Below are 21865 nucleotides of genomic sequence, written 5' to 3'. Positions count from 1 at the left end.
CAGAAGATCTGAGGGGTCTAGACGGTTGGTACAGCGATAACAGATCTTTAATGTATTGTGGTGCTAAACCGTTCAGTGATTTATAAACTAACAACAGTATTTTAAAGTCTATTCTTTGAGCTACAGGGAGCCAGTGTAGGGACTTTAAAACTGGTATATATAAACAACTTGTTTCCTGCAAAGGATCAATAAATTATCAGTCATCAGAAAGAAATCAACCTTAAAGAGACCATCATACTGGAGGTGAAAGCTGATCTATTTTATTTATTTTGTGGTTCTTTGTAATTTTTTTTGTTTGTTTGTTTATGATAAATTTTAAATTGGTTTTCAGCAAAACAGTTTATTTTAAGAGTAAAGAATAAAACTCAATCCATGCAGCTAAAAGCCATGAAATGTTTGATTTTTGTCTTCCTGCCCCCCTCAGACCCCCTCAGACCCCCTCTGGTTCAGACAGACGGTCTTCCTTCCTGAGTCCGTTTCCTCTGCAGGATCGTCCTGATCCAACATTTTCTCTCCTCGTTTGTTAGAGAAGATTTTTGACTCTTTGTTTGTATTTTTTTCACTGTTAACAGGATTTATTCCTGCTGGTGAGGATTTTTTTTTTTTTTTTTGGGGGGGGGGGATTATTTCCCCTCAGCACATGTAGCTGCTGAGACACACACACACACACACACACACACACACACTGAACTCAGTCTGCTGTAAAGAACAACACTTCTTTTCATGTTCCTCAGGACTAATTGTTGCCTGAAAATGTAAAATGACTGAGTTTGTTTTTCAGCAGGTTCTCTGCCGGCACAGATGGCGCTCAGAGATGAGGTTCTGTTCCTCTGTTCTGCCACCCAGCAGGAACCGCAATCTGTCCGCGAAGAAACCCTGAAGACCAGCTGCCACACAAACCCTCTCAGCTCCGAGAATTAAATAGATGCAGTAATTCTAATTAAAAGCTCGTTGTTCGCAGCTCGGCTGAGACGAGGAGATAAAAACGGATCTCCTGCCAGGATCCACATCCTGCAGCGTTTTTACAGAACCGTCCTGTTCGGCTGGCTGAAAACTCAACAGTTCTCCTGAACGTCTTTCAGAGGTTTTCTCTGGACTTTGGCTGATTTTTGCTGTTTTTGTCTTTGTTCCTGAACATTTTCTGAAGACCGTTTTCAAACAGAAAACAGCTCCTGAACCTGCAGGATGAAGCAGAGAACACAGAACAGAAACCTGAAACCATTTTCAGGCTCTGAGACACGATCTGTATTCAGTTTGATTCTCAAAGAGCTGTTAGCTGAAAACAAACTCAGAGTTAAATTAATTCAGACGTTTGAAGCTTTATTAAGATAACAGAAAATGTTTTATAACTTCTTATATTCATGTAAATTACGATGAGTGATAAATATGTCTGTTGACTTTCTACAGATAAGAAAATCACAAATATAAAAGGAAATAAAGACATGAATATCACTGTTACAGCAACAGAACAATGCACATATAAACAGCTTATATTTGAGGGAATAAACACCTGAAAGGTTCTACTAACAGAATCATTTGGTGCAGCCACCTCCATGGATTTAGGTGAAACAACAAAAAATGATTTCAGCTAACAGTCAGAAGTCACTGCATGTGGAAAGTTTTTTAACTTTAGTTCATTCCATCTAAACTCAGAGAGGAAGACAGCAGGATCTAACCTGGCAGAGCTGCTGTGGACTCGGGCTAAAGGAAGACATTTATCACCATAAACTACTACATACATCTTAATTATTGCTCCTTTAATCCACATAACTTCATTAATTTACTGAAACACTGATACATAGAAGGATGTGTATCTTTACACATAAATATGCTGAAAATGTCCAACTTTATTCTTTATTTACGTCCGGTGAGTGGATTTTCATGTGGCTCTTCAGATTGGCCTGTTGAGAGAATCTTCCACCACAAATGTCGCAGCTGAAAGGTTTCTCCCCCGTGTGGACGACTGCGTGTCTTTTGAGCGTGGAATTCTGCGTGAAGGTTTTACCGCAGACGTCGCAGCCGAACGGCTTCCCTCCGGCGTGGACTCTCACGTGGCTCTTCAGAACTCCCGGACTGGAGAATCTTTCACCACAAACGTCACAAGCGAAGGATTTCTCCCCCGTGTGAGTCTTCATGTGCCTTTTACGGTGCGAGTTGCAGCTAAATGTTTTACCACATTCGCCACAGCCGAAGGGCTTCTCTCCGGTGTGGACCCTCATGTGTCTCTTTAGATTACACTGAAGTCCAAATCTTTTTCCACAAGCACCACAGGAGAAGGGTTTTTCTCCTGTGTGAACTCTTATGTGTTCCTGAAAATGGGTCTTATGGCTGAACTCTTTGCCACACACCCCACAGCCGAAGGGCCTCTCTCCTGTGTGGACTCTCATGTGTGTATTAAAATGTACCTTCCGGCTGAATTTCCTGCCACAAACATCACAAACAAATGGTTTTTCTCCTGTGTGGACCTTCACGTGTGCCTGCAGAATCCCCTGATTCCTGAATCTCTCACCACAGAAGTCACATATGAACGGCTTCTCTCCCGTGTGAATCCTCCTATGGTTTCGTAAATTTCCTCTCTGGGTGAATCTTTTGCCACATTCGTCACATTTGTACGGTCTCTCCCCGGTGTGGACTCTCCTGTGTGTGCTAAGATTCGTCCTTTGGTTAAACTTTTGTCCACAGACGTCACAAATGAAGGTTTTCTTTTTCTTCTTGCCGTCCGTGTGGGATTCTTCATCTTCCTTTGTTTTACCCAAACTGGTGGAATGACATTTCATGTGTCGATGAAGAGACTGTTTGTAGAAATATTGTTTGTCGCACTCAAAGCAGCTGAAGGTTGCCTTGGCAGCGTCACCCTGTTTACCGTTTCCATCGGACTCGAGCGCTTCCATCCCAGGAAAACATTTGTCTCTTTCAAATTCAGCTCCGAAGTCTGGCAGCAGTTCCTGCCCAAAACCATCATCATCTTCATCAGTGACTTCAGTCTCAGAGGAGTCTGAAGCCTTTGCATCGGGATTTATCTGAAAGTAACATGTTGGACCGTGGTTCTGGTCTGGTTCTGGTCCTCCACAGTCCTCTCCATCAGTTTCTGTCTTGATTGACTGAATGAAGCTGCTGCTGGGAGGTTCTGCCTCTCTGCTGCCTTCAGTTTGCCTCTGAAAGTGTAAATACCGGTGCTCCTCTTCATCATCTTCATTCTTTACAATAACAGTAAAAGGGAACTTGATCTCAGTCTCCTCTTCCTCCTGACTGCTCCACACTTCCTCCTCTTCCTCCTTTATGTAGAAGGGTTCTGGGTCCTGCTGGTCCAGACCGGAGCTCCATTCAGGAGAAACCTCTTCTTTAACCACCAACATCTGCTGAACATCTGCAGGACACACACAGGTTCAGATGTTAAACTAAACATCTCATCAATGTCTGAAGGAGGAGACTTTAAACCAGATTTATTTGGACAGAAAACAGTTTTACATCATTTATGTAACTCTGGTCTTATATTAAAGCCACTTTCTGTCTTCAGTCAACATCATTTTCTCAGCTTCTTCCTGTGAGTCACAGAAACTGGAATTCTTGTAGTTTGAGCTTTGAATATGTTAAATATTTAGAACTGTTACGTAAAAACGATCTATATGCTCTGCATGCAGTAACACGGAGGATTTGGCTGAGAAAACTAAACAACTAAACAAACAGTTTCATAGAAGAGCAGAGGCTTATTATTAGCTTAACAGCATTAAGTTGATTTTATGGCCAGAAAAACAATAAACAACTGGCCCTCATTTGGCTAATTATTAGCCTAGGCTGGATTCATTTAACTCTGAGGAGTTGAAACAAACAGAAGATCGTCAAAAAACAGAAATATTTCTCTGTTTTTACTCTTCAGGAAACTAACTTTTAAAAACAGAGTAAAATATCAGCTGCAGCTTCTCAAACTGCAGGAAAAAAAACTATTTAGAAGAAACTCAGCTTCTCTTTCTTACATCAGTAAACTTCAGTCTTTTAATATAAATATAAAGCTTTTGTTCAACCTGGGTTTTAAAGTTAGTGGTTTTTTCAGGCACCAAAAGTTTGAGGTATTTATACAACAATCAGGTTCACAGATGTATAAAAACTACATTTCTGCACACGTCTGTTGATTTCCTACACATCTGCATTTTCTTTATTTTCATTTAATTCAGACAACATTATGGATTATTATTCTGGGTTCTTCACATATTAGAAGCTGTTCAGACTGTATTATAATATGATTACACGTGTTTTCACATTTAAACAACTCTGAGGAAAAAAATAATAATATTTAGCTTTGTAAACCTTTAAAAAAAGGAGATGAATTTCAATAAAGATCAGATTTTTGTTCTGATGTCACAGCTGTCGCTCACAAACAGCACAGCTTTAACACAAATACACCCAAAATTCTGCTTTTATTTTGAAGTCTCTAAAGAAAAACAGCAAAGTAAAAATAACAGGTGAGAACATTTTCTTTTTAGGGCTGAAATTTTACAGATGGGGGCAAAATAAAATGTAATATAAAGATAAATAGACCTCAGATAATCAATAAAAGCAGAATGATCAATATTTATTAACCAGAAACTAAACAAGAGGTTCAGTTTCTAAAAAAAACATTTAAAGTGGATTGTAAAAGGTTGTTTGTGTTGCATTTTCTTACTTTTTACATTAAAACATGTAAATTAGATAAGATCATTTAAACCCAGCTGCTCCTTCAGAACTGAAATCTGATTCTGCTGATTTGATTTCATTTGTTTTGATTTGTTTTTCATTAAATGCACATCACTTTCAACAGGATTTGAATGTTTCTGGGACTTCCTGCCTCCTGTAGCTCAGTGTTATGTAATGTTGAGTCCATTATTACCGAACCGACCCAAAAGAAGACAATCTAAGAAACTCTAAATAAATTAATGTTTATCTGAGAAGCTATGCTAAGCTAACAGTTAGCCGTTTTGTGCCGGATGTATAAAAACTCCTCATTAAATCTGATTCTTCTTACCTGTTCGGTTCAGACCAACATCCTGCTGCTGATGGACACAGACAGCTTTCATCTCCACTTTCTTCTCTAGAAGCAGACTTTCAGTCCTGTTCTGATGAAGATGATCCACTTCGTTCATGGTTTGTTCTCTTTAAAATGAACGTTTGGGACAAACCAGGCCTGAGCAGAACCGATCACCCCACCTCCGCCTGACTGGGTGGATCCATGGATCTGGTGCAGAATCCGGACAGTGGATCCACACATGGACACACCCCGGCTGCTTTTTAAAATCATCCGTTGACGTCTTTTCTCTTTTTTTTTTGATCAGGCATCTACACGGACACATTTGTTCTCTGAACTGTCGCGTCCGTGTTGATGTTGTGTCGAGTTTTGTTCCCCACCAGCTTCGCTCCGTTTCCCCTTAACTTCTGCTTCTTTTAGCAATCTAACTTAGGAAAAACACTAAAAACAATATATTTTTTCCTCCGTTGTAGCACAAGAAACACATCCTGGATGACTGAATATCACCACTGAAGATAGTTTCCACAGAGTTCAGACGGAAAATCAGCTCTCACATTTGTCACATACACACAACTGACCCGTTACCTCATGTTACATATTTTTTATTCTTCTACTCTATTTTTTATATATATATTTTAGCAGGGAGAACACACCCTGATAGCTTAAAATCCACAGAAACGGAAACGCATCTTGGCGGGGGAACACAGTTCGAAACAACACCGGAGAATAATTATTTCTCTAGTTTTGAGATATTTAAAATGTTATTATCTGACCTCTGTGTATATTACGGAGCCACGTAAGGGTCATGTCTAAAAATATACACAATTCCTTGCAATAACAGGGTAGTTCTCCCTGAAATGGTTTCTGTCAGGAAAGGGAAGAAGTTCAAACTTCCTGGAGTTAGTGGACATGATGTTACTGTGACTTGTTTTTCTTTTGACAGGGGGAACAGATTGTATCAGATGCCCAGATAAAATCTGTAGTTTATGATGAAGGAACCTCTTCATACTTGATAATCACAGGTCTGATGTGTTTTTTTAAATAAAGATTATTGTGTGGCTTCATTTTTAATAGACAGGGGCACATATTTTAACAGGATGTATCAGTTTTTGTTGTCTGTTAAAGTGTCCCCTCTCTAGTTTCATGATTGGAAATAAAAAACTTGTGCTTAAATGACCTGCCTACCTAAAATGCTGTATTTGTGCAGCTGTCAGTTTTCAGCCTCCTTCACCAACCTGAAGATGAAGACAGACATGTCCCGATTGTGATGATGAGTAAAGGTGTCTGTGTAGGTGCCTGATCAAAACACGACAGTCACGTTAAATAAATATTTTACCCAAAAGAGTGGATTTGGCACATTCAGAGCTTCGTCTGTTTGCATCCAGCTCCTATAATGCAGTCATACGTCCAGTCAGTAGGCTGTAAAAAGCATCAAATTATATGATCCAGTCCGACAGGAATAAAACGAACTGCTCTGAGCGATTCTGCCCAAGATTAGTTAATTTCAAGAGAACCGCTTCATTATAAACGAAATGGATTATCTTCATCAGGACAAGACTGGAAGTCTTATTTTAGAGACAGATGTGGAGATGAAAGCTGTCTGTGTCCATCAGCAGGAAGACGTAGGTCTAAACCAAACATCTGGTAAGAAGAATCACGGATTTAAGGAGTTTCTCTATAACCGTTAGCTTAGCATAGCGCCGCTACACTAAACGACAGTTAGCATCGCGCTGCTAAGCTAACCAGTTAACTGATAGCGTAGCTAGGCTAAGATGAACATGACTAAAAATAATGGCATGATGGCATAATGGCCTATCGTTTCTTCATATTTCCTGCCACCGTTCATGCCAGAGTTTTAGACTGAGCTGATCTCAAGTTGAGAAACAACAGTAGTAGCTGTTGTTGTTTGTTTATGTCAACCCTTGAAATTAACGTTCTGAGCGACCTCTCGCGATATTGCGACATGTCACGTGATCTTTCGCGATATGGAAGTGTCATGACTGTCAGCTACTACCACAGCAAATATGAGCTCAATCTGTAATATTCACTGAGATATATGGATTTTTATTTACGCTGTCATCGATTAGCTGTTGTGACCATCTTTAATTGGATGACTCCAAACTGTAATCAGTTGTGGATGCACAATTAATAATTACTTAATTATTTAAATCTGCCCAAAGGTTTGAAGGATATTTTGCTAACAGACTAACAGAGTTGACTCAAACAGTTAAAAAAAGAGAAGTTGGTCAATGTGTTGTTCTCGAACAAGAAATCAGAAAACGACGTGTACCCTGTGGGGGGTTGGGAGGAGTTTGATTCGATTGTTGAAAAGAAATTAGTGAAATTTGGGTCCAGTTTGAGTGATTTGTTTGTTTAATAACCTGTCCTTCAGCAAAAACCTCTTTAACAACAACTTTATTACCATGCATGTTAGAGCAGTTAGCAAAGAACCTTTAATAATGACCAGACTGTCTGATTGGATCTATAGACTAAAACTACTGAACCATTTTAAGTTTAACTAAATCAGGCTTTTTACAGATATTTATTTATAATAAACACTCCTTGTCTTTTGCTGGACTGACATTATGTTTTAGACAGCTGTGCATGTATCACATTGTTCCACACAAACATAGTAGTCCCAATCTATGTTAGTTTAGATCTAAACACCCTGAATATTAGTGCTAATAACGGTGGCCATGTTGAATCGGATCAGTAACGGCAGCTTAACTTCACATTTCTCTAGTTTGTGATAATGTAGCTTTTACCAGCCTGGTACTCAACTTTAAATAAAGCACTGACCCATCTCCTTTTCATTCTTTACTGTAGTTTAAATTTATTTGTACACAGATGACACAAAAACGTTGTTACAGTCATCAGTGCATTTCTACATTTAAAGCAAATATGATTGATTTTCCACAGAACAGTCTCCTGAGTTGCTGCACAGCTTTATGTGAACTGAAAGTTGTTCTTGACGTGTGTTTCAGTGTTACCTGCAGATGCCCAGCAGATGTTGGTGATTAAAACAGAGGTCCCTTGGAGCTCCGGTCTGGACCAGCAGGACCCAGAACCCCTCCACATAAAGAAGGAAGAGGAGGAAGTGTGGATCAACCAGGAGGAAGAGCAGCTGACTGAGTACTCTGGGGTTCTGTTCACTCCTGTGAAGAGTGAAGATGATGAGGAGAAACCTGAGTTATTCCAGCTTCATCAGATCAAAGCTGAAGACAGCAGAGAGACAGAACCTCCAACCTGCAGCTCAGCTGAACAGATGAAAACAGAAACTGATGGAGAGGACTGTGGAGGACCAGAACCAGACTGGAACCACGATCCAAATGGTTATTTACAATCAAATAGTGATGAAAAGACTTCAGACTCCTCAGAGTTTGGACATGATGATGATGATGATGATGACTCAGGACCTGTCAGTAACCGTGGTTTGAAGGCGAGTGGAGATCCTGAGTCTGAGGCTGGTAAAGATGTTCGAGTTGAAGGAAGAACGCAACAGAAAGACCCGAAGAGAACCGAGAGGACTCAAACTGCAGGGAAAACATTCAGTTGTAGTTTCTGTAGTAAAACATTTAAAGACTGTGGTAGTCTGGCTAGTCACATCAGGGAACACAGAGAAGAAAATCAATTTGAATGTGGAATTTGTTGTAAAAGATTTAAACTTAACTGTCTGCTGAAGTATCATTTAAGAATCCACACAGGAGAGAAACCTTTTGAGTGTGGAGTGTGTGGTAAAAAATTTAAACTAAAGTGGTTGCTGAGGAGTCATTTCAGAATCCACATTGAAGAGAAACCTTTTGAATGTGGACTCTGTAGTAGAAAATTTAGACACATGACAGGATTAAAAAGTCACATGAAAACTCACACAGGAGAGAAACCATTTGAATGTAGAATTTGTGGCAAAAAATTCAAAATAAAGTGGGTGCTGAGGAATCATTTCAGAATTCACACTGGAGAGAAGCCCTTTGAATGTGGAATCTGTGGTAGAAAATTTAGACAACTGACAGGGCTGAAAAGTCACACAAAAACTCACACAAAAGAGAAACCGTTTGAATGTCAAATCTGCAGTAGAAGATTTGCACACCTGGCAGGGCTGAAGGGTCACATGAAGATTCACACGTTAGAAAAAACATTTGAGTGTGAATATTGTGATGAAAAATTCAGTCACAAAAGTAAATTTAATGAACACATGATGGACCACAAAAGAAAAATGCCTTTTTGCTGCAGTGATTGTGGCAAATTGTTTAGACTGGAGTTTAATTTCAAAAAACACTTGATGGGTCACAGAGGAGAAAAGTCTTTAGATTGGGATTTTTTTGGAGAAAACATTTAGTTGTGTTGCACATCTTCAGCTCCAGAAGACACAAGCTGAATGTGGAGTTTGTGGTCAAAGATTTGCTTCAGCTAATTGGTTTCTGCTCAGCTCTCTGAGGTTCTGGTTCTGGTTCTGGACTGTTCTGCTGTGTTTGGGATCATTGTCCTGTTTGTTGGACAGATGGCCTCACATCTGACTCCAGAATCAACCCAACCCATCAGCCCTCCACCACCGTGCTGACAGCTGGGAGTAGCTGCTTGCTGCAGTGCATTGTGGGTAATCATTGCATAGTCTGACCTTTGGGGTGAATCTGCTGCCACTCCTGTGAAGATTAGCAGCTGTCTTAAATATTTCTCTCTGTAGAACGATGGACTCCAGATAGTTTGGAAATGACCTTTGACCCTACCCAGATTGATGGGCAGCAGCAGCTGCTTCTCTGAGGTCATTGCTGATGTCTTTCCAGCCTGGCGTTGTGTTAACACTCACCTTTAGCTCCAGAGCAGCAGAACCTCCTGATCCTGAACCTCTGAGACCCTGAGGCTGGAACCCATTCTTCTTTATTTTGTCTTGTTTTAATAAATGTTGACATGGTGGAATCTGTTGGGTGTTTTTGTTCACTTGAGGTCAGATTTGAATAATTTTAGAACCTGATAAAGACCAGATCAGTTTTTTTATGTCTGTAAGAGAGAGGACTTTCCTTTCACCATGACTGTATTTTTCAGTTCATCTTCCTGAAGACAATTTTTGTTTTATTTTATTTTGTTTTACCTAAAGATGGATGAACAGACTGATATTATTTAAATAAGAAAAAACTATATATAAACTGTGTTTTGCAAAGATTTGAGCTGTAAACATTTTGAAACATTTCTGTAATTAAGAGACGGTTGTAATGAGTCAAACCAGATAATGTTTTAATCTGGCTACAGATTTTTAGTTACCATAAAAAACTAATGCATTTCACAGTCTAATTTTCTCCTAAACATTTCTGACCTACTATTATTAAAAAAAAAAAAAAAAGCCTAACAGTCTATTAATGTCATCTGTTGGGTGACGGTCAATAATACAATAATATATTCTGGTAAAGCAAAGGGAACAAAAAAATAACATCTTATGCTAAAAGTTAATAATTTGTATCAGATTTTTTTTTGTTGAAAATGTGATTGCATATGTGAAATAAGTAAAGAAACAAAAAGAAATCATAATAAATACTGAAAAAAAAACAACGTATATGTTTGTTTTATTGTTTTTGATGAGTTTTTAAGGTATAAAGTTGTTAAAAGGAACAAATTACATAAACCTTTACAGTTTATAAATGTTTTTTATCTGAAAATTGTGATCAGAAATAAACTGAAATGCAGTTTCTTAAATGTAATTTTAACATTTTATAAATAGACTACAACGCTTTTTGGTAAGGTGACGCTGTTGCTATGGTGACGGACAACGAAGGTGGCCGTGCAGCTGCCTGTTTGAAATTCTGCCGCCGCGTTATTAAACCTTTTCTAAATAAACTAAAAATCATCCCAGGGCCTTATTTATAGGAAACCATCTTATTCCAGATTCCTTTAATCCAGTATGACAGAAATATACCCGGCTGCAGTGTGAGGTGATCGGTGTTGATCATCAGGCAGGGTCCGTGTCAAACGAGCCTCCATTTTGTTTAAAAGAAAACAAAACATGAACGAAGTGGATCATCTTTATCAGAACAGGACTGAAAGTCTGCTTCTAGAGAAGAACGTGGAGATGAAAACTGTCGGTGTCCATCAGCAGGAGGATGTTGGTCTGAACCGAACAGGTAAGAAGAATCACAGATTTAGTGAGGAGTATTTATACAGCCGGGACTAAAAGGCTAACTGTTAGCTTAGCATAGCACTGCTAAGACAAACGGCTAACTGTTAGCATTCTTATAGGAAATGCGTTTTTATTTCTGTTTGTCTGAATCCATTTTTAGAGTGTTTAGTTTTCAACATTAGTTCGCTGTTGAGCCTGTGATTGATGGGCTGAAAAAGGAAAAACGATGGGGGTTTAGTGAAGCAGGTTTAACAAACAGACCAGATAACAGTTAGCTTAGCAAAGCATTCTTACTACAACGCTGTTTATATAGTTTGTTTTACTAAAAACCAAAGGTAACGTATGTTGTCTATTCTTGATGCACATCAGGAAACTTAAACATCTGAATCCAGCAGATCAACCAGTTCTTTGAACTAAATCATTTTAGATTAAATTCAGTGTTGTTCATATTCACCCATCACTGGAAATTTACAGATCCAGAATGATCCAGTTCAAGCTCATTTATCAAAATTTTACAAGATGATCTGTTTTGCAAATTATTTATAAATGAATTGTTTCAGTATAAACAGCTCTCTGTCGTATCATAAAAACAAACCACATTCATATCTCTGTTTTTAGATCATTTCTTTCCTTCTTGTCGGGTTGATATTCTTACAAGTTAGAATAGAAACAAGACCAAAAATAATCTCCATGTTAATATAATTTACATTTCAAGGTCTCCAAAGCTAAGACTGTATTTAGGAAAACTGAATTTGAAATATTTAAAATTGATCCAAATTTTTGTTAAAATGTTTAATGTTTAGACTGAAACTGTAAAACAGAAATTCATAATTCAGTACCTCCAGCCAAATAAAAAAGTATTTCAGTTATCTTAGCAGAAAATTGATTGTTTTCTTCAGATGGCAAGTTAATATTTTTATTTTCTACTTAGAAAAGCTTGTTTTCTTATGATAATTACAAATATACTGTTTATACCTTACAGTCATTCTTCATGACGGTTGGTGTAGCAGTAGAACCATCATTTTTACACCATAACTTATATTTTGAGAAAAAAGAATAACAGTTAAATCAGTGCATTTCTACATTAAAAGCAAATATGATTGATTTTCCACAGAACAGTCTCCTGAGTTGCTGCACAGCTTTATGTGAACTGAAAGTTGTTCTTGACGTGTGTTTCAGTGTTACCTGCAGATGCCCAGCAGATGTTGGTGATTAAAACAGAGGTCCCTTGGAGCTCCGGTCTGGACCAGCAGGACCCAGAACCCCTCCACATAAAGAAGGAAGAGGAGGAAGTGTGGATCAACCAGGAGGAAGAGCAGCTGACTGAGTACTCTGGGGTTCTGTTCACTCCTGTGAAGAGTGAAGATGATGAGGAGAAACCTGAGTTATTCCAGCTTCATCAGATCAAAGCTGAAGACAGCAGAGAGACAGAACCTCCAACCTGCAGCTCAGCTGAACAGATGAAAACAGAAACTGATGGAGAGGACTGTGGAGGACCAGAACCAGACTGGAACCACGATCCAAATGGTTATTTACAATCAAATAGTGATGAAAAGACTTCAGACTCCTCAGAGTTTGGACATGATGATGATGATGATGACTCAGGACCTGTCAGTAACCGTGGTTTGAAGGCGAGTGGAGATCCTGAGTCTGAGGCTGGTAAAGATGTTCGAGTTGAAGGAAGAACGCAACAGAAAGACCCGAAGAGAACCGAGAGGACTCAAACTGCAGGGAAAACATTCAGTTGTAGTTTCTGTAGTAAAACATTCAAAAGCTGTGGAAGTCTGAAATATCATGTTAGAGGTCACAAAGGAGAAAAACCTTTTGAGTGTGGAACTTGTGGTAAAAAATTCAGACTTAACTGTCTGCTGAAGTATCATGCAAGAGTCCACACAGGGGAGAAACCTTTTGAGTGTGGAATTTGTGGCAAAAAATTTAAACTAAAGTGGTTGCTGAGGAGTCATATCAGATTCCACAATGGAGAGAAACTTTTTGAATGTAGAATCTGTGGTAAAAGATTTAGCTTCAACTGTCAGCTAAAGTATCATTTTACCATCCACACAGGTGAGAAACCCTTTGAATGTGGAATCTGTGGTAAGAAATTTAGACACCCAACAGGTCTGAAAAGGCACACACAGACTCACACAGGAGAGAAACCGTTTGAATGTAGAGTTTGTGGTAAAAGATTTAGACATAACTGTCTGCTAAAGTATCATTTTAGCATTCACACAGGAGAGAAGCCTTTCGAATGTGGAATTTGTGGTAACAAATTTAGACACTTAAGAGGGCTGAAAAAGCACACATTGACTCACACAGGAGAAAAACCGTTTGAATGTCAAATCTGCAGTAGTAGATTTGCACACCTGGCTAAGCTGGAGGGTCACATGAGGGTTCACACGTTAGAAAAAACTTTTGAGTGTGAATATTGTGATGAAAAGTTCAGTCACAAAACTAAATTTAATAAACACATGATGGACCACAAAAGAAAAATGCCTTTTTGTTGCAGTGATTGTGGCAAACTGTTTAGACTGGAGTTTAATTTCAAAAAACACTTGATGGGTCACAGAGGAGAAAAGTCTTTAGATTGGGATTTTTTTGGGGAAAACATTTAGTTGTTGCACATCTTCAGCTCCAGAAGACAGAAACTGAGTGTTGCTGATGTCTTTCCGCCCTGGCGTTGTGTTAACACACACCTGGATGCTCCAAAACATTAGAACCAGCTGCTTTTCTAAAGGTCCCATTGATGCTGATCAGTTAATCAATACATCGGATCAGGAGTTTTCACTCACTGATTTAACATTTTGTTTTCTAAATGACGGCAGTGGAATCTGTTGGGTTTTTTCACTTGAGGTTGGATCATTTTTTAGATCAGGTATTATCTGTTGTCAGCTGGGGCAGCAGCTGGAGCAAACAGACTCAGTAAGATCATCAGAGAGGTCGGCCATGTTGTGGGTAAACAACTGGACTCTCTGACAGTGGTTATGGACAGGAGGACACTGTCCAAAACAAAGACAGTGTTGAACTGTCCTTCCCACCCTCAACATGGGGAGCTCCTTCAGCAACAGGCTGATCCAGAAACGCTGCACAGCTGAGACAGAAAATCCTTCCTGTGCAACCATCAAACCTTTCAATAAGGATGGGTAACTGTTTACACTTCATTCTGTTGTATTCAGAGATGTGTTGGAAATTATTATTTACATCGTATTAATTACTGTATCTGATTCTTATCCTTGGTTTTATCTTGTTGTTAACCTGCTTTAACCCGACCTGGTTGTTTTCTTTTATCAGGGACTTCTTTCAAAATCTGAATTTCCCTCTGAGGATTAATAAAGTATTTCTGATTTTCTGTGTAAAATCTTAGAACTGAAAAAGGATGAATTTCCTTTTTACCATGACTGTAGTTTTCTGTTCATCTTCCTGAAGCTTTCTTTTGTTTTAATTGTGATGAAAAAGCCCAGAAATGTTTTGTAAGAAATGAAGTTATGTGGTTGATTTCACAGAAGAGTATTCTTTGTTTCAGAAGTCATCTTTATATGACAGAATGGAGATAAACATTCCCCATTATGTTTAATGAGACTATGTAATACTTCCTGTTGTTGTCATCCAACATTTATGTTTTATACACACGTAGCCTGATAAATACTGTAGTCAGAATAGATGCTGATTCCTTTAACATCGTCTGAAATGTGAAATATCAAATTAGCATGGTGGTTGTTTCCAGAAGCATGGGGGGAGGGAGGAAGTGTTTGTGTCTTAAATAAATAATGATGATTTTTACAGAAACTGAGCAGTGTCTGAATGATTGCTGTCACTTTTTAACAGATTATTAAAGCCATTCATGATTTGCCTTTAAAATTCAAGAACAGCACAAACTGGTCAGCAGGGGGCGACAAACAACCGCTGAAGATTTTATTATTTTATTTCCTAAAAAAGAAAAAAGGTATGTATTTAGTTGAAATACAATTACAGACAGAGACTTACCAAGAAAAATAGTTTATTTTTTTATGGATGGAAAAAAGTCAACCTTTCTACAGATGGATGAACAAACTGAGGTAAGACTGAAAAAGGAAAATAAATAAAAATATCACTGTTATGTAAACAAACTGAGCTGTAAATATTTGGAGACAGTTTGGTAACAAAGAGAAAGTTACATCAGGTCAAACCAGATCATGTTTTACTCCTGCACATGTTTTTAGTTGTTTCTTAGTATAACTTTTCTGAATAACTATTGTTATAATTTAAAAATGTAACAATCATTGCCTAACTGTTCATTGCTGTCAGCTGATGATATGTTTAAAAATATATTCTGTTAGATTAAATGAAACAATAAAATAACAACTGATGCTAAAAGCTGAATGATTTGCATTAGAAGAGGAAATTTTCAATTTTGTAAAAGGTATTTTAAACTATGTAAAGAAACAAGAGACATTAAAACAAAAGTACTAAACACTAAACAAAATAAAAAATTAAAAAAACCTTTTGTAACTTCATTTTTTAAAGCTTTAGAACTAAATAAAAGAAAAATATATACACTTTTACAATTTGTTTTGATTATTTTTTATTTACAAACTAATCAGAAATAAATAAAATGTATATTAAACTAAAACATTAAAAAAATGTATTTTTACAACTATTAATAGACTATAATGCTGTTTTTAAATTGGTGACGCTGTTGTTATGGTGACAGATAATAAAGGTGGCCGTGCGGATGCCTGTTTTAAACTCTGCTGCGGTGTTTTAAATGGTTTCCGAAACAAAATGAAAAACATTTAGGGGCTTTGCTTTTTAGGAAACAACCTTTTCTATATTTATGGATCCAGTGTGACAGAAATGTATCCGGCTGTAGTGTGAGGTGATCGGTGTTGATTATCAGGCAGGGTCGGTGTCCAACGAGCCTCCATCTTGTTTTTAAAGAGAACAAACCATGAACGAAGTGGATCATCTTCATCAGAGCAGGACTGAAAGCCTGCTTCTAGAGAAGAAAGTGGAGATGAAAGCTGTCTGTGTCCATCAGCAGGAGGATGTTGGTCTGAACCGAACAGGTAAGAAGAATCAGATTTAATGAGGAGTTTTTATACAGCCGGGACAAAACAGCTAACTGTTAGCTTAGCATAGAGCTGCTAAGAATAACTTTCTCCTGAATAGAGGGGCTTTATACCTGTTTGTATAAATCGTTTTCTTTTAGCTTCGTTTCTAACATCGCTCCCCTGTGGTTCTTGTGATTCACGGGCTGGAAAAGGCGAAATGATGTGGGTTCAGTGGAGCACCAGGAAAGTTTTAGAAAGCCCGCAGAACAGCTAACTGTTAGCTTAGCATCCTGCTAGTGCAGAGAATTACACATTTCTATAAATAAATCTCTGTTTAGCTGCGTTTATATAGTTTGTTCACTCATAACTGAAGCTGACGTATTTTGTGAAATATATCTCTGTTTATAGAGAATACCTTTACCTAATATTCTTACAATTTAAAATAAAAATGAGATCCAAAATAATCTTCATATTTGTAAAGTTTACATTTCAAGATCTCCAAAACTGAGACTGTATGAAGAAATGCTGAATTTAAAATATTTTAAAATATCTAAATTTCCGTTTTAACATTCAATGGCTTAAGTAGATTTGTAATACAGAAAAATGACATCATGTTCCTAAATTTTCAAAGACATTCTTTCTGTCCAGATTGAACAACAAGAATATAATCTTTACATGGAGAAGAATGAATTTCTGAAATCTAAAATGTAGTTATTAGTCAGTTTTATTTCACCTGTTTTCTGATAAAATGGCATCCCATCAAGTTCTTAATTTATACTTTATACTCTATATACATTGTTACAAGTAATTATTCTAGTTTCTTACATCTTAAATTGTAATTTGGCTAGTTAAAATATAAGTATTTGTTATTTTATATTTGCATATTTACCATAAAGGGACAATAATTTGGGGAAATATTTAATAATTATCTGGAACTTTCTTTCATTGTATTCATCTAAAATTAAATCTATTACCCTGGGAGATCATAGATGTCTGAAATGTGTTTCTGATTTTTTTTCTTCCAGATATGTTTATTTTAGTTAAAAAGAAAAATATATATTCATAATTATCCAAAACTAACATGCCATTACACATGAATGGAGAAAAATTACATTGTTTGAGATATTTGATCTGTTCACTTCCTTTTCTTTTTTTTTAATATGACCAAATTTTTTGTTAAGTTTTCCTCATTCAGTTTTTTTCACAAAGTGAAATAAATCTGAAAATGTTACCATTAAGATTAATTTTAATCACAGCCACTTTCAGAGCACTACGAGGTTAATGTGCTGCTTTAATAAAATCCCAGTTTCATCACTCTGTCGGCTGACATGCATCCCACTCGTTAAGGTAAAAGAGGTTTTGCAGGTGTGTAATAACCTGACAGCACCAATCACAGAGCACATACCTGTCTGTCCTCCAGGAGAAATTTCACAACTTTTTTCTTAATGAAACAGATCAGGTTTGTCCACTTTTGATGACCCTATAACAGGGGTGGGCAACCCTGGTCCTCAGGGCCACTATCCTGCATGTTTTCCTTGTTTCTCTGCTCCAACACACCTGATTCAGTACTTCAATTACCTCTTCATGTTCTGCAGAAGCCTGTTAATCACCCATTGATTCAAATCAGGTGTAAGTGTAAGGAAGCTGAAAGACGACATACTCACACATTTATTACTTTTACATCAGATAGACAATGAGGGATTTTCCACAGAACAGTCTCCTGAGTTGCTGCACAGCTTTATGTGAACTGAAAGTTGTTCTTGACGTGTGTTTCAGTGTTACCTGCAGATGCCCAGCAGATGTTGGTGATTAAAACAGAGGTCCCTTGGAGCTCCGGTCTGGACCAGCAGGACCCAGAACCCCTCCACATAAAGAAGGAAGAGGAGGAAGTGTGGATCAACCAGGAGGAAGAGCAGCTGACTGAGTACTCTGGGGTTCTGTTCACTCCTGTGAAGAGTGAAGATGATGAGGAGAAACCTGAGTTATTCCAGCTTCATCAGATCAAAGCTGAAGACAGCAGAGAGACAGAACCTCCAACCTGCAGCTCAGCTGAACAGATGAAAACAGAAACTGATGGAGAGGACTGTGGAGGACCAGAACCAGACTGGAACCACGATCCAAATGGTTATTTACAATCAAATAGTGATGAAAAGACTTCAGACTCCTCAGAGTTTGGACATGATGATGATGATGATGATGACTCAGGACCTGTCAGTAACCGTGGTTTGAAGGCGAGTGGAGATCCTGAGTCTGAGGCTGGTAAAGATGTTCGAGTTGAAGGAAGAACGCAACAGAAAGACCCGAAGAGAACCGAGAGGACTCAAACTGCAGGGAAAACATTCAGTTGTAGTTTCTGTAGTAAAACATTCAAAGGATGTGGAAGTTTGATCAATCACATCAGGGGCCACACAGGAGAGAAACCTTTCGAATGTAGAATTTGTGGTAAAAGATTCAAACTTAACTGTCTGCTGAAGTATCATTTTAGCATTCACACAGGAGAGAAACCTTTTAAATGTGGAATATGTGGCAAAAAATTTAAACTAAAGTGGTTGCTGAAAAGTCATTTCAGAATCCACATTGAAGAGAAGCCCTTTGAATGTGAAATTTGTGGCAAAAAATTTAGACACATGACGGGACTCAAAAGTCACACGAAAACTCACACAGGCGAGAAACCGTTTGAATGTAGAATTTGTGGTCGGAAATTTGCTCGCCTGGCAGGGCTGAAGGGTCACATAAGAAGTCACAGAGCAGGAAAGACTTTTGAGTGTGAATATTGTGATGAAAAATTTAATCAGGAAACTGATTTCAATGAACACATGATGGACCACAAAAGAAAAATGCCTTTTTGTTGCAGTGATTGTGGCAAACTGTTTAGACTGGAGTTTAATTTCAAAAAACACTTGATGGGTCACAGAGGAGAAAAGTCTTTTGATTGGGATTTTTTTGGAGAAAACATTTAGTTGTGTTGCACATCTTCAGCTCCAGATTACACAAGCTGAGTGTGGAGTTTGTGGTCAAAGATTTGCTTCAGTTCATTGGTTTCTGCTCAGCTCTCTGTTGATGTCTTTCCACCTTGGCGTTGTGTTAACACACACATTAAAGCAATGTCCTCCGAACGCTTTGATAACCTCCCCATCAGAGAACCGCTCAGTTTTTGTTTTTTATGTTTTGTGAAGTATCAGGAAAGTCTTGACCGCTCTGTTTCTGGATGTAAATCTTGGTAAAAGGGCCTTGTTGCCTTTCACAGTTCACTCAGAGAAGCTTGTGACATTAATGGCTGATCTGTATTTCTGTGTTTATTCTGAAGGTGCTGATTTAATTTACAACCCACAAACGGAGCTGACTGCTCTGCTTGTTACTTTGATAAATAAATCAGTTGGACGTCCATATCTTGTTAAAATCTTTACATTCTGTATCAGTTTGTATATTTTACCGTGTGCTGACACAAATCAAGCTGTCAGTAAAAACAGACTGAAGTAAACCCCCATGAAAATAAGAGCTTTTTCTTTGACCTCCTGTGTTCAGGATGTGAAGGTTAGATTCCTGTGTGATTTTTCACACTGCTGTGACTCAGACAGGTGTAATATGTTAAGCTAAATATTTTACTCCTGCTGCAAATTATAAGTAAACATCTTTAAAATTTACACCTTGTTTCTGTTTAATACTTATTTAATTTCTCTGACTTCTTACCTGTTCATCATTAGGTGTTGTGATTTATATTCTGTTAAATTAAAGGAAAAGTACTTATGCTGAATATTTAAATATTGCAATAGACTGTTTTAATTTTGTAAAATGTATGTAGAAATATGTAAAGAATCAAATAGGAGAAATCAAATAAAAACGCTGAATAAAAATAAAACATTTTGTAACTTGATCAGCTTTATTTTTAAGCTTCGGGTGTGTTGAATGATAAAATACATAAAATCTTTATTTGTTTTTCTTTTAAATTTAGTTTTGATAAGAAATCGTTAAACAGTCTAAGAAACTCATATATTTTCTGTGATATGTTCTTAAAATAGTTAACGAGCATGAACGTGCTTTAGATGGGTGACGCTGTTGCTATGGTGACGGCTAATAAAGGTGGTCGTGCGGATGCCTGTTCAAAACTCAGCCGCCGCGTTAATAAATCGTTTCCAGAGTGAGCCAAAAAGCACTGCATGGCCTTATTTATGACAAAACTTTTTTATTCCACATCCATGGATCCAGTGTGGCAGAAATGTACCCGGCCGCAGCGGGAGGTGTTGATCGATTCAGGCGCGGTTGATGTCAAAAGAGCCTCAATTTGAGGCACGAACAAACGAGTCTGCAGTCTGTTAAAAAGAGATTCCGAGAAGGAAGAATGTAATCTTCAACAAGGCTGTTTTTAGTAAAGACAGAAGAGATGGAACCCGTCTGTGTCCATCAGCTGGAGGGTGTTATTCTAAACCAAACAGGTAAAATGATTTACAGGTTTTTCTACAGGACAAAGCGGCTAACCGTTAGCTTAGCATACTGTTGCTAAGAATAACTTAATAATAGCGTTTTTGTTTTTTTTTACCTGTGAGTCGTTTTTAAAGGTTAAGTATATAACATTAGTTCGCTGGTAAGCTTATGCTGACGGGCAGAAAGTGATTGTTTATTGCAGCATCCGGTAAGTTTTAAAAATGCACATGGAAAAGCTAACTGTTAGCTTAGCATAGCGATGCGGAGGTAATTTCTGTTCATTAAACAAGAGTTCAGACATTTTAACAGAAACAGTTCTTAAAAAATCAAACATGAATAAAAAGATCTTTGTAAGAAACTGATAGATTGAAGCTTCACTGTGGCGCAGGTAATTATCACCTGGCGTCGGTTTCATAATCGCCTTTCAGCTGTTATAAACAAACTTTGTCGAATGAAACAAATTTACTTGTTTTCATTAAAATACCGTCATCAGTAAGCTTCTTCCTGTGCGTCATGACGCACGGCGGATGGAGGAGCTTTATGGGTTTAAACCCTCATTTTCCCAATCGATGCTTATTCACTGTTATTTTTGATGTAAAGTTTTTCCCAAAACAATAAAACCATGGCTGGTTAAGGTTTCTAACTGCATCAATTATAATCCTCTTCCTCTGTACTCTCTCCCTCTGCGGCACACTGCTGTTCATCAGGAAAATAAGGTCCTTAAAGATATTTTCCTGTGAGTTCAAGCTTTGAAAAGTTAACCATGTGTCCGTTCTCGGTGTCAAACAAGCTGTTAATTTCATCCCAAAGCTGGCTGCACAGATCTGGTTTATTTCTTGTCAAATGTTTTGTGTAACTTTTTGTTTTAAAAACAAAGTAATCCGTGGTTTTGTTCTCAAATCTCTGGTGGAAGCAGAAGAAAAAGACTCCAACCTGTAAGGTTGAAAAAAAGGCAAATGTGACTGACAACAACAATTATATTCCTTTCATTTTTTATTCTCTCTTATTGCCAGGAAGCTGGAATGTTGGAAAAGGATAGTTTTGTGGCATGTCTATGATTTATTTACTTTACACAAAATTAAATTATTGAAAGAACATTTTCCAAGATTGGTGATACCAGGGCTGTACACCAATAAAGCAGCTTCTATTTTTTTAAAATAATCTTCACTAGGGCTGCAACAACGAATCGATAAAATCGATAAAAATCGATGATTTAAAGCGTTGGCAACAAAATTCATTATCGATATGTGTCGCGCAATTTATGCGTCACTAACATTGTCGCGGAAACGGTGACGTCACCCGCAGCGCGTT

General features: G+C 37.7%; 3 protein-coding genes across 6 annotated transcripts in view; 2 read left to right on the top strand and 1 right to left on the bottom strand.

Moving 5' to 3' along the window:
- Positions 1–682: 682 nt before the first annotated feature.
- LOC108245589 (gastrula zinc finger protein XlCGF57.1-like) lies at positions 683–5282 on the bottom strand. The gene is made up of 2 exons (XM_017432635.3): positions 5000–5282; positions 683–3367 (listed from the first exon to the last, which is right to left on the bottom strand). Exons 1-2 carry the CDS (start codon positions 5115–5117, stop codon positions 1848–1850), a joined length of 1638 nt encoding a protein of 545 aa, XP_017288124.1. The 5' UTR covers positions 5118–5282; the 3' UTR covers positions 683–1847.
- A 1053-nt stretch (positions 5283–6335) lies between these two features.
- On the top strand, positions 6336–19521 carry LOC108245591 (zinc finger protein OZF-like). 4 transcript variants are annotated; one of them, XM_037980980.1, is made up of 3 exons: positions 6336–6643; positions 7984–8572; positions 12871–14106. In XM_037980980.1, exons 1-3 carry the CDS (start codon positions 6532–6534, stop codon positions 13715–13717), a joined length of 1548 nt encoding a protein of 515 aa, XP_037836908.1. In that variant the 5' UTR covers positions 6336–6531; the 3' UTR covers positions 13718–14106. The 4 variants fall into 4 exon arrangements, with proteins under 4 accessions (XP_037836908.1, XP_037836909.1, XP_017288128.1 ...); XM_037980981.1 differs by lacking the exons at positions 6336–6643; positions 7984–8572; positions 12871–14106 and adding exons at positions 10954–11109; positions 12285–12870; positions 18498–19521; XM_017432639.3 differs by lacking the exons at positions 6336–6643; positions 7984–8572 and adding an exon at positions 10954–11109 and having other exon boundaries at positions 12285–14106.
- A 715-nt stretch (positions 19522–20236) lies between these two features.
- Positions 20237–21865, top strand: part of LOC108245569 (gastrula zinc finger protein XlCGF26.1-like) — a 5594-nt gene continuing 3965 nt past the window's right edge. The window contains exon 1 of the mRNA XM_017432598.2: positions 20237–20565. Coding sequence (XP_017288087.1) covers positions 20514–20565 — 52 coding nt within the window. The 5' untranslated portion in view covers positions 20237–20513. The remainder of the gene's footprint in view (positions 20566–21865) is intronic.

This window comes from Kryptolebias marmoratus, linkage group LG17, assembly GCF_001649575.2.
Source record: "Kryptolebias marmoratus isolate JLee-2015 linkage group LG17, ASM164957v2, whole genome shotgun sequence".
In the NCBI taxonomy this organism is placed as follows: domain Eukaryota; kingdom Metazoa; phylum Chordata; class Actinopteri; order Cyprinodontiformes; family Rivulidae; genus Kryptolebias; species Kryptolebias marmoratus.
This window is presented reverse-complemented; position numbering and strand designations above follow the sequence as displayed.

Coding starts and splice junctions, on each gene's coding strand:
- LOC108245589 (XM_017432635.3), bottom strand. CDS start 5,117: ATGAACGAAGTGGATCATCTTCATCAGAACAGGACTGAAAGTCTGCTT. Junction 3,368..4,999: donor TGTTGGTCTGAACCGAACAG/GTAAGAAGAATC, acceptor TGTGTCCTGCAG/ATGTTCAGCAGATGTTGGTG.
- LOC108245591 (XM_017432639.3), top strand. CDS start 10,992: ATGAACGAAGTGGATCATCTTTATCAGAACAGGACTGAAAGTCTGCTT. Junction 11,110..12,284: donor TGTTGGTCTGAACCGAACAG/GTAAGAAGAATC, acceptor CGTGTGTTTCAG/TGTTACCTGCAGATGCCCAG.